The 13,460-nt window shown below is 36.9% G+C and overlaps 1 protein-coding gene across 1 annotated transcript in view; it reads right to left on the bottom strand.

Moving 5' to 3' along the window:
- The window catches only part of cdh13 (cadherin 13, H-cadherin (heart)), a 467,661-nt gene that overhangs the window by 56,681 nt on the left and 397,520 nt on the right, over window positions 1–13,460 (bottom strand). The window contains exon 11 of the mRNA XM_079825536.1: window positions 5,719–5,861. Coding sequence (XP_079681662.1) covers window positions 5,719–5,861 — 143 coding nt within the window. The remainder of the gene's footprint in view (window positions 1–5,718; window positions 5,862–13,460) is intronic.

Here is a 13,460-nt window from a genome sequence, read left to right as displayed (position 1 = left end):
GTATATCACAATAAGCGAATGTATGGCTTCATGAGAGTTTTGGGTGAACTCTCCGTTTCAAGAAAATATTTTCTTCCCTATTGTGACGTATATCCAGTGTTAGGTTACAGGAAGGTTACTTTGGAAATATAATAGGTTACAGATTACAGTTACCCTATTTAAAATGTAATAAGTAGTGTAACTATATCAATTACTTTATTAAAGTAATGTAACAGATTACATTTGATTACTTTTCTAATTTTCAGCACTGAAAAGCTTTCAGTGGCAATGTGGATTGATGTAATTGGCAGTAAGGTTGGTAAGTGGTGTGCTGCAAATTCAAACAAGAGAACCAATCAAAAGCCTCAGAATAGCCTTTAAATGGCAGGAGACATCATGCAAATCAAAAACAGGCAAAGCAACACATTAATATTAATCAACATATCCTAGCTTTTTACAGAAAATATTCAGATGTAACACCCTTTGTAATCGTTAACATTTTCATAAGTAACTGTAATTTAATTACACATTCTTTATCAGTAACTGTAACTGATTACAGTTACATTTATTTTGTAATTAAAATACGTAACTCTGTTACATGTAACTAGTTACTTCCCTGCACTATACACTGCGTATATCTGAGTGAAACAGCTTCTGGAATGAGAAAAAAAAGTAGGGCGGGACTTGATTTCGTAGGAAGATGGGCTTTGCTAACTAACTGGAGGCAGATCTGAATGGAAGTTTGCAGTCAGTTGTGAAGGATATTTAGTTCCACCCTCCACTGAAACATATGCCATAAATAGAACAAAAGTCGTTTTGGAGGGGAAGACGAGGTTACCTTTTTTGATTAAAGATTATGAATGCACATAAATTATTTAAATAAATTATGTGCACGGATAAATAATTTATAATAAACACTGAAACATTCTGTAAAAAAAAAGAAGCCAATTTTTATTTCATTGTGACTTTAATTGTGTATTAATACATGTTATTCTTTCCTACTAAGTGAACTTAGTTGAACATGTAAACAGATAATGATAATGCAGAAAGTGACCTCAAAGTAAAACCTATTTTGGGCATTTGACATTTATTGAAATAAGCCTCTGGTCTGCATCTCAGATGTCTACTTCTCAATGCAAATAACAACTCTGACACATAGCCGTAAGTCACCGTAACCTTTTCGAAACCTCAGCAAACAATGATTAATAACTTATTACGAGTATGAAATAAAAAAATAAAGCCGTTATCGATCTTAAGTTAAACTTGGATTTGCATATATACTCAGATTGATGTCTGAGCTGTGGCATTCTTATATGTTATTTGCACTTTGCTGTGGGGTTCACCTGTCTTGATATACTCCCTAACGCAAATGAAGCCACTTGCATTTCTCTGGCCTCACAATCTAGCTTTCCTCACGATCACAGAAAGCAATTTAGCCTAAAATCAACATCTCTCACACTCCCGAATTCCCTCATGTGAGACAGAGAGAGAGAGAGCGAGAGAGTGTGAATTGGGGAGAGTGGTGATGACAGGAAGACTGCACAGAGTCAACAGTGCTGGATATACATACTCTGAAATGAGCATATCTCATCCAGACCTTGTTGACTTAATTATGTGTGAGGATAATATAAGGCGGAAAGATTATAAATAGAGTGAGGCAATGTTAGGAATAGAATACTAGTATACGGTATATGCTGTATACTGCATACTTTTTTTTAAAAGTCCCCCTGAGGTGAAAATCAAGTTTTTAATGTTTATATGTCTATGTGGTGTTTTTAATATGCTTTAAAGGGATAGTTCACCCAAAAATGAAAATTACCCCATTATTTACTCACCCTCAAGCCTTCCAAGGTGTATATGACATTCTTCTGTTAGAAATCGGATATTAAAAAATGCCCTGGCTAATCCATGCATTATAATGGCAGTGAATGGCCGCCAGACCGCCTTCCGTATTCAATTTACGAAAGAAAGTGTAACGCCTCTTGCCGTTCAAAATGCTTACACTATGTCTGACGTCATATGTCGTGACAGTTAAGCTTTTTTCGTAATGGATGGATGCACTTTTTTGGGCTTTACATTTTGGGCTGCCATTACAATGTATACACGAATACTAAATGAGGCAAGGGTGTAGCGTTTCATTCAAGCTATTTTATGGCATGAAGATTTTTTTCCCCCACATAATTATTATATATATATTTTTTAAATATGTAATTTTGGTGATCAAAGATGAGTTTTAAGGGATACAATTATTGACTACAGGGGGACTTTAAAATATTTTAAATATCCAAATGTTACCAGTAGGTACTAGTATTTTTAAACAATTTCCCACCAGGACTTATTGTGCAAGATTCATTAATGTATGATATTACAAAGAAAACAAATGGGGGAAAACGTGTTTGTCTCTGCAATGTACTAGCATTCAAAAGTTGTTGGTCTATCTGAATTTTTTTTCCCATTTAAAAAAAAAAAGAGAAATTTATACTTTTATTCAGCAAGGATGCATTAATTTCAAAAATCAAAAGTGACAGTTAAGGCATTCATAATGTTACAACATTGTAACTGTTGAATAGTAAATGTAAAGTGAAGTGTAATGAAAGGGCCAACTTCAATAATTGACTGCAAACTCCATTCTCAAATGCTGTCCTACTTTTTTTTTCGACTCAGAAATATGTCACATTACAGACCTAAAATGGTTTGTTAATGCTGAATGTTTCATGTTGACTTTAGGCAGTCCAATCAAACAAGTGAGGAGAAAGAGAGAGAGAGAGAGAGAGAGAGAGAGAGAGAGAGAGAGAGAGAGAGAGAGAGAGAGAGAGAGAGAGAGAGAGAGAGAAAAAGTACAAGAAAAATGTTATGGCAAATTGCATTGTGTTATACAGTGCAAAATCAGGCAAACGCGGGTCATTTGGGTTTTGTAGGCCTACTGGATACCACACACACACTGCAAATAATAATAAGAGTAGTATGGCTGTGTGCTGTTTCAAAGCCAGTGAAGTACATAGAGAGAGGAAAAGTGCATTTCGCCCTTACCGATTCCTCCTTAAAAGCATGTATGAATTCTCACAGTATGAAATCACAAATTTAAAAGCTGCAAATATGAGCACTTTTGAGGCATGTTTTGGTTGGCTTGTTTCCTTTAATGGATCTGTCATCTCTCAAATGCCAAATCCAACCTCCTTCTACAGACAAACAAACAGACCAAAAGAGAGGGAGAAAGGAAAGAGTAAGGGAACATTCCTTCTTACTCTAATCCCTCCAAGTGTCCCTGTCAAAAGATTTGACATTGAGAAGTGACTCATTCAGAGGTTAATTAAATGCTGTTTATGCCAAGTGAGAGAAATTACTACACTACCCAGAGAGCACTAACGTAACAACTGTGTTCTCTGACCCGCAGAAGCGTGTAATTTCCTGTGGTGGGAGAATAATCTGTGGCTGATGACTTGAATAGAGAACCCTAGAAAATGGGCTCACCGTGATAGTGGGTAGTTTTGATGACAATTGAGGTGACAAAAGTATAAATGCTTTCTATTCACAGAGTCCACACCATTTACAGAAGGGTCAGTGCTAATTACGAGCACATTTAAAAAGTGAAATGTCTTATCCCTGCTTAGAATGGAGATGAAAGATTGCCGAATCAAGTCTTGAATTTGGGTCTGTTCCTCACAAACATGGATTCTAAAGATGTGGATTACAGCACATTTGTATTACTTTTGTGAATTTATGTTGTGTTTTTGCTGCATGTTATGGTTTTATTATCAGTCACAACATAGGACTATACTGAGAAAATTTATTTTGTGTCCCAAAGCAAACAAAAAAATATTACCTGATAAACAATGGATAAACGATTACAGAAAAGATATTCATTTTAAGGTTTAAAGTATATTCTTGTCTAACGTTATGTACCGTTCCCTAACAGCAGGCATTCACCTCCGAAAGCAGGATAACATGACCGTGTTTATTGAGTTTCGTCTGCACGCTCTGAGGTGCAAGTCATTTATTATATACGAAAAATGATTATATACAGTGACTTCTTCTACGGCAGCAACTTCCATTTTTCTTTGTGATATTTAGTGGCAGTTTATCAGGAAGTGACAATTTTGTTCTCGTCGGCTCACTGGATGGAAACAGTGCTTTATTTGAAAACGTTTTGTGCGAAGTTAAATGTGTGGAAACATAGCTATTGATATGACAATTAAATACAATAGAATCAAAATATTAATGCCACGATTATAATATTGATAAATAAGTATTTGTACACATTTGTATGTTCAAAGGCTCTATCAAACACCAGGCGCAATGCGATGCCAGTTGTAACGCACACTGAAAAAAATGATTATTGCCCTTATTAAATTAAGCTTAATAAAATTTAGCTTGCTTAAATCATTTAAATTTAGTTTTTGAATTTAATAAAAAAAATTAATTGAATTACATGTGTTTTGAAGCAAGCTAAGTAAATTAATTAAATCCAGTATAAAAGTTGGTCCAGTGGCTTAAAACCATGGAACTGATATGCAGAAGGTTGCTGGTTCGATCCCAGCGGTCACAACCAGTGTGTCCTTGAACAAGGCACTTTTCTCCATGTTGCTCCAGGGGGATTGTCCCTGTAATAAGGCCACTGTAACTCAGTCCACTTTGGATAAAAGCGTCTGCCAAATGCATAAATGTAAATGTAAAAAAAAAGGTTGGTTCTCTGCGCATGCGCGTGAATGCTGTTTCTTTGGCGCCTTTGCAGTCAGTTTCACGCATAGGTTTCACGCAGTGAGAGTTGAATCGAGTTTCATCATTCGATGGATTCGCACGGTAAGTAATATTTCATATTATACATTACTGTTTATCACAATAAATAGTTTGTTGACTATAACGTTAAAGAATATAAAAGGTTCAGAACGCATATTGGACAAATTCCACAGCGGCCATCGATCACATAAGTTACCTCGCGCGCCGGCAGCCTTATATACAAATACTACCGATTTATGTCATGTAATGTACTTTTAAGATATTTTTTGGCAAGAATGTTGCTTTATAAACGTAAAATATACCGTTTATTCATAAAGATAGCTCCTATTTAAAGTTGCTTCAACGTTTATGAGCTCCAGTCGTCATCAGCCGTTCCCACCGAGAACAGTTTTAACGTGAACTGCCGCCAGTGCTGCTAGAATCGGCAGTGGCTTTTAGTGTCTTTGGCGGTTACACATACACATTAGCCGAGCGCCTGGCGTAGATTTCAAATGCAAAGATGTCAGCCAATCACAACAGTGGGCGTTTTTACTGAAGTCTCACAGCACACATGCCCCTTGAATCATGGCATTCAGCCAGAGAGCAAACATCAGTATAGAAAAAATGCCTTTTATTTCTAAATTATGACATTTTATGATGTAAAAATCATACTAACAATATAAGTACAACTCAGAATACATAATAAAATAAAATAAAAAATCCATGCCATGGGACCTTTAAAGGGCGCGTTTGTAATATGTGCCTATAGGTGGGTGCACAATGTTTCCGTCGTTAAACTAGCAAAAGTGGATTTGGACACCCTAAGTGCACCTGCGCTTCAGACCATGTGCTCAGATCATTAAAATAGGGCCCTAAAAGGTATTCATATGTTTTATTGCTATCAATATGCCAGTATTGTACGTTTCAGTGTGTTTGAAAATGTAAGTGAATGTAGAAATATAAAACCACACTTTACGTAAAAATACACCGATAAAATAACAACCCATGCAAAAAATGCCCTACCGTTATCTGTGGCCATGAATAGAGCAGTGTACTTGTTGTTGTGAACATGTGGAGACTCGCGGTCCAGTATGGCCCTGGTGGTAACATTGCCTTTGAACGGGTTCACGATCAGCCAGTCTGCCGGGTCTCTCAACACAGCGAACCTGAGGGGCAGACAAAACCATTACATACACTTAGCATATGCAACTCTAAGAATGGATCGTGCTTTTGAAGTTTACCAAAACTCAAAGATTTCTAAATGTCTTTCAGTTTATATGTCCCCTTATTATAGGGGCAATCCCCTCAGACCAATCAACATATGCTCAAAAACACAGTGCTGACAGCTCATGGATTGCAGCATTCAAACCTCCAACCTTTTGGTTCCCAGACCAGATTTTTGACCTTTAAACAACATGACCCCAAGCATTAGCACTACAGAGTGGTGACAGGTTATCAGGAAGGTCAGCTGAAAGTGAAATAAGAAGAAATGGAGCAAGAAGAGCACCTGAAACATGTAGGAGGGATAAATGACCTGGAACGATACCTCTAAGAGTAATGAGCCGTTTTGTAATCGAGTAACCATCTGATGATATCTCAGCCGTGACCCCCAGAACAACTAAGTATGTGCGTATGTACGATTGGATAAAAGCAGTTGCAGTAGTGCTGGAATCTGGAATTGAGTCACAGATTTACAGGCTAAATAAAAAGACAAACACACCAAATGAAATGCCAAGTTCTCTGGCTTTACTGCTTTCAGGAAACCCATAGAGACTTTTTCAAAACAGAGGAGGGGGATTTTATTTTTTCTGAAAAGTCTTGCTGACTCGGATACCTTTTCCAAAAGAACACAAACATTCACACAACCAACAAAGACTTTTTTCCTGTCCTAAGGGGTTCAAAAAATTGGAGTTGCTCACTAAAGCAAAAACCGAACTGGATTGGGAATAAAGACACATAGCTTATTTTATGAGTCACTCTATACTGTATGGTTCTTATTTCTTCAATAACATGTTTTAGTAAGTTTATATTTACGAATAAAAGAAAGAAAAACAATACAAGATTAAGATTTCTAAAATATGCAGAGTCACAATTTTACCCATAATACTACTTTCTGTAAGATAAAAAAAAAGTCTGATGCTCACCAAAGCTGCATTTTATAAAATAGTAATAATATTAATAATAATAATAATAATAATAATAATAATAATAATAATAATAATAATATATTTAATAAAATATCTTTTTTTTTTCTTCAGGATTATTTTCTAAATAGAAAGTTCTCCCCTAGAAAACAATATATTTACATTATATTTATACACATGAATTTTTTAAAAACTATTTATATACAAACATGTTTTTTTATGATCATATATTTTAAGACCAGTTGAGACCAAAAAAAGTACCTTTTTTGCTCCATTGTGCCCCCTTCTATTCCCTTCAGACAGCAAAAAGCACCTTTCACAAAGCCATTCTAGCTTATCAACATTCTATCACAACACATCTCTGGGAAATGTTCTCTGATTCATGAGGACATGCTCTCGGAAACAAGCTAGCATGAGATTACCATCACGCTGCTCTGGGTACAAATACCTTACATCCTGACTCAGATGTGCAAGTGGATAGTTTGTAATTCTCCTGTAAAATCAGCTGCCATTTGTCGGAGACATTTTTTTTCTGGCCTGGAGTGCGTCACAGGGGCTGCAAATGCAGTCAATAGCTTTATGCCACTGGATAAGGGAGGAGCTTTGTACGCCAAGTACAAATCTCAGAAGAGCGAATAGTGTGTCATTTTCTTGTCTTCATAAAAGAAATCAACGCACATAAACACATGCAAACCCACATAAAGTAAGTCAAGGCTGCTGACTTTTTGTTGTCTGCCGTGGAGCATCACGGCTCTGACAACCCTCTATTTATTTTCACTCTAAACACCTTGGATGAACTGGCAATTCATATTGACACAAAACATATGGATATTTCATTTCTTGAATCTATTTCTCAGACCTTCTAAATTAATCAGACAGCCTGAACGTTTACAAATGGGGGTGTGGCCTGGACACTTGTCCATACATATTTTAAGAAAACTCTTCAATAAACAATGTTGTTTTTCTAATCCACAGTGCTTCACTCAATTAGCCTCGTCTCAATGTCATTAGCGTGTCATTATAAACACATTATGCAAATTAATATGTTATCTATAACGATACGTGCTAATGACCACAAATAAGCTGTCAAAGACTTTTCACATGTAATCAAAGCTTCGGCTGATGTAGGTGTTTTCATTTCCACACATTCACACTGTGACACAAATGATAACAACATCTACGAAGGATACCACAATGTCCCCACAATGGTTTAGTATTGCCAGAATCCCATCTAACAAAAATGTGTTCTTTTGCCAAGGTTCTTATTAAGCTATAAAAATTGTATTTCCCAATGTTCTCAGAATGCTCAAATCGTCCATTTGTTTTAAAAATGTAATTTCTGTACTAACATTTTAAGAACATTACTAAGTACCACAAACTTTGATAACACAAACATTCTATTGACGTTACTGGAAGAACGTTTGTTCGTAACTTTGAGAGAACCTTTGCCAGAACGTTAGCCAAAGTTCTGAGAACGTTCCCTGTTAGCGGGGAAGTCTTGAGGAGAATCTGGGTCTGGCCTTCTCCAGTCACAAATTCCACAGAGAAATGATAAAAGACACAAAAGTTTCATCTATTTTAGCCTGTAAGACAGTAACGCTGCTCTGAAATCGTATACTTCCCTATATAGTATGTGAAAAATCAGTACGCCAAAAGAGTAGTATGTCTGAATACATAGTAGACGTAAAGTCCCCGAATTACCTTCTTCTTCCGCCAAAATTCTGCTACTTTGTTGGACTCTTTTCTATCCCTTGAGGCCACCGGAGGGGATTTATGAATGGAAGTGAAACAACGAAACTTATGCTGGTAGGTCACATGACTGTAACAACATGGCGGATGTAGTACATCCGAATTTCATTCACACTACCCATATTCATACTATATATAAAAATTTTGAACAGTCGCAAAGTAAATTCAAATTCAAATGTAGTACCTACTCAGACAGTATGGGATTTTGGACAGCATATGTTTATCAGCAGTGACCCAGTGCATCATGGGTCTCTTACTGTAAGCGTGGTGATAATTTTTTTTGGCTACAGTAACAAGGTCTGTGACAGCATTTGTCTAAGACACATGCTGGAAAACCATGCAAAATCAACTACCCATTTGAAATTGTATTTGTGCAGTGCTAATCTCATCAACAAAATTACTAAAGAAAAGGCTTGTTAATAAAAGATATCTTTAAAGACAAAGGGTCTGCTTACACCTGGTCACTTCATGTGTTTTCTCTGATCGGATAGCTATCTGAAAATACCAGGTGTAAATTCCGTCCGAAACGCATTCGAGACAATTTCAATCGGATCACTCAAATCACTTCAGGAGGTGGTTTGAGACGCATTCCAGACAAGACTGGAAAAGTGTAAAAGCATCTGGTTGTTGAAGCCACATGAACATAAATGTGTTAGAGTGTGTTATAGGCTACTGGTTCCCGCTAGTCACATATGACAGCGCCACAGATATGGCCTGCTGCAGATGAGTGGTCTTTCTCTTCAGCAAGCCGACGTGCAGCTGCCGCAAATTAAACTGAAAGTTCACTGTCGCATCCTGAAGCTCAACACATAATCATCTTCATTAAAAGCTGTGTCTGAAATCGCCACCTATACACTGAAAACTCACTCACTCTTTCATTCACTCCCTCAAGTGTACTATATTAGCGCACTAATGTAGGGAGTTTTTGGACTCAGCCTGGCTATAAATGATCTTACCAGTGCTGATGCCGATTTCTCTTCTATGGCTGTCTTTGATTTTAAAATTAGCTGATGATAAATACATTGCAGCTCATATCTGTTGCTTCCGTTGATGTGAACTCCATTGCATTTGCATATAGAGCAAAAATTGAAGAACTGGTTAATATTAGTTTTGCTGAGACACATTTATGAGGCCAAGTGTAAATGGAAGAGCTTTAACAAAACGGATAGCTATCTGATCAGTAAAAACGCATGAAGTGACCAGGTGTAAACAGGCCCAAAGATGAGATGGAAAATGCACATCATAACAATAATTCAATGTTTATCTAAGCGGGGTTCGCAAATCCCTGGGAATTTGTGAGGAAACTGCAGGGAGTTTGTGCGTTTATGAAAAGACAATTAGTTAAAATCATAAAAATGGTCAAATTAAAATACATAAAAAAAACTTCACAACACTTACTAAAAATTTAAATTAAATATTTGATTTGTTTACCTTAATGTTTGCCCATTAACTGACATTAGAGAACATGCAAATGTGTTGTTAAATTATTGAAATATTGAAAGGATAGTTCAACCAAAAAATATCTGTCATCATTTACTTACCCTCATGTTGTTCCAAACCTGTAATTTGTTGGTTTTTATCCATATAAATGGCATGAATGTAATTAGTTACACCAAACATTAAAGGGAGTAAATAATGATCTCAGTGGGTATACTTAAAATTAATATTTTACATCAAAGGGATTCGGTTGACTAAAATTCATGCAATAACTGAATGCTTTAATTAAAATACTATAAACAAATACATGATGAGGAAAAATACAACACTGCAAGATATAAATAATGACTATTGTACAATGCTTTTAGAGGAAAAATCCAAAAAGAATATAATATGAAACAATCATATTCTAACCAGGTATTTCTTCAAAAAACATTGTATGTAAATGCATATATAACATCTTTGCATATTTGGTTTGAATAAAATGCGTTTTTGCTGATTACTATTGTCATTTTAGTCATAATAAAACTAAAATTAACAAATATGAAAATAAAATTATGTAAAAATGTGTATTTAGCTTGTTATGTGTTTAGCAGCTCATTAAGGTCTCCATGCTGCTAATGTGCCTGACAGCTGGACTGAAGACAAGAAAACACACTCCACAATCACACAATAGCAACTGCTCACAAATACACAAAAGCTCACTTCACCAGAGTTAAGGCATTGTAGAGAAGTAGCCTTAAACCTCCAACCAAAGAAGAAGAAAAGTTATTCTTCACCCAATCTAAAATGTAAGAAATGCCTCTCCTTGAGACACCTTTTATATACTTTTTACTCCTTACACCCTTTCATGATGTGTCAGGCCTGGAGAGGGCCCGGGGTGCGGTGCATATTTATGCTCCTGTATCACTGCGAGGGGGCGGAGGCCAGAGGGGCTTTTCTTTTTTTTACCTTCTAATAGAGAGCAGGGGAGAGCTGCAAACAGCTTCTTTGCTGCAGGAGGGCCATTCTGGCCTCTTCGTACATAAATTCTGATCCTTTTATTCCTGGTTTGTGCTCACGGCGTGAATCTGTGTGAGCAGAAACTAATGCTGCCTCACACGTTGGACACAGCCACACACTGTGGCTTGATAAAAAAATCCAATATTCTCAAATAAAGATCCATATTATGATGAAGCAAATAATGCATTGTGTATTTTTAAGTGTAAAACATATGTGCCACTAACAGCATCAATTGAAAAAAATGATTGTTTTCAAACAAATGATTAATTTTTAAAAAGCATCGTTTTTTCTCGCTTTTTCTCTACTTTTTCTCAGAATTGTGAGATATAAATTCACAATTCTGACATTTTCTTACATTTGCGGTTTATATCTCACAATTCTGACTTTATAACTCACAATTGAGCTTTATAAAGTCAGAATCGCAAGATCTAAACTTGCAATTATAAAAAAAAGTCTGAATTATATCTCGCAAATCTGACTTCATAGCTTGCAATTGCAAGTTTATATCACACTTAGGGATGGGTCGCGATTTTCGAATATTCGATTAGTTATTTAATTATAGAATATCGAATAGTATGTGCGATTATCGTCCAAAAAAATCCCCATGTTGTCGGTGCTGATGTGGTGCTGACGCGTTCATGTAACCAGAGGCGCTGCCAATAACGCTCCTAAAAGCTGCCAGTCAGCTCTCAGGGTGTTTTATACTGGACACGTTTGCTGCGGTCCGAGTCTGATTGTTCCCTCCGCCGCCGCAGTGTTGGTCTGGTTTCACACTCAACTTGAACCCTGGTGCGTTTGCGTTCATCTTACGTCATCACAGACGTGCACGGGCGTGATAGAAAACAGAACGCGGGTCAATATATTGGGCTTTTTTCAATTAATTTGGTGCTATTATGTGCAGCTAAGTAAACGACACTTGGGTTTACCGTATGTGTGTCGCTTGAAGGCGGCTTTGCTGCTTGCAAACAGACTCTTTTGAGGAGACGGTGAATTGCCATTCATTTGCTGCCCTGATTGCACTCTATGCGCTAATACACTGCAGGCTCGCTCTCGCGATCGTATCTCAGCTAAATCATCAACACTATCATCTCTTACGTGTATGTTATTGAACTAATGACATTGTAATCGGCTAAAACGCATGCGCTGGTTACTTTCTTCCACAACAAGTGCGCACGTACCCGAGTGTTGTTTGCACATTCACGTGAATCACGGCTCAGCTCCGAGAGCAACCGAACTCCGGTTGTGTGTTCTCGGATTCGGTACCTCAGTGCACACCAAGCTCTGTAGGTAAGCTTTCACATTAGCAATTTTTCATGCTAACCGTGCCCCATTCCGAACTAAAATGCCAGAGTAAAAACGCCCTGAGACAACAGAAGAATAACACATCGTCTCACGCGCACGCTGTAGACTTGTGGCATTTATCACAGGTAACTTGGGGCGATGTCACATTACAGTCATATGTTTCAGCATGTTACAATAATATGGCTTGAGTTGATATAGCCTATTCCCTAATGAATTAAACAGTTTGTTATCATACAGATTGAGAGTGTGAATGGTCTCTCTCCCTCTCTCTCTCTGTTTATGTGTGTAGCTTATACATGCGTGCATGCGGGGGATGAGTTGCGATTTTCGAATAAAAATCGAATAATTCCCAGCGATCTTCGAATATCATTTTTGCTTGAAATGCCCATCCCTAATCACACTATGAAAAAAATGGCCTAGTCTAGATATCATTGCAGTACACTATTTTGGAGTTAATACACACATTATTTTGTTGTGCTGAAAATGTACATTTGATGTGAAACTTTTGTGTCCCACTATTAAAGAGGCAATATTATGCCCTTTCTCAAAGTTTTTGGGGTCTAATAGGTTTCCATGCATATGTATTCCATGCATTCCATCCATTTGTTACATTGTTGCTGCAACTCTTTTCCCAGTCAATTAAACAAAACAAAAAAACAGTGTGCTCTGATTGGTTGGCTGGGTTAAGATTGGTCAAGCGCTTTGAGCGTGTTTCAGAAATGTCATGCCCCTTTATCATAACCGCATATTTCTACTACTAACACAACTCAACCAGGCCTGGTCCCTTATTTTGCATATGCCTTGGGCAAGAAATATTTAAATGAGGAATATTGTGACGTGTACATTCCAAGGAGTTCAGAAACACTCTTTTAAAGTGGACTTTGTAGCTCTGCAATAATTTTCATGCTCAAAACAGCAATATTAGACACTGAATAAAGTTGAAAATGTAAAAAAAGCATAGTAGGCCCTCTTTAATATGTGCTTCAATTTTCTATGTTCTGTGTTAAGCTTTATTGCATGCTATGACCCAAAAAACAGACCTCTTTTTCAGCAAACACATATCTGCAGAGACAAGCAAGTGGCACACTTATACTAATGCTCTGACTGCCCTGTGTTTGTAAAATAGGATGG

This window comes from Gobio gobio, assembly GCF_949357685.1.
Source record: "Gobio gobio genome assembly, chromosome: 9".
NCBI lineage: Eukaryota > Metazoa > Chordata > Actinopteri > Cypriniformes > Gobionidae > Gobio > Gobio gobio.
The sequence above is the reverse complement of the archived record's forward strand: the minus strand, read 5'-3'. Positions and strand labels throughout refer to the sequence as shown.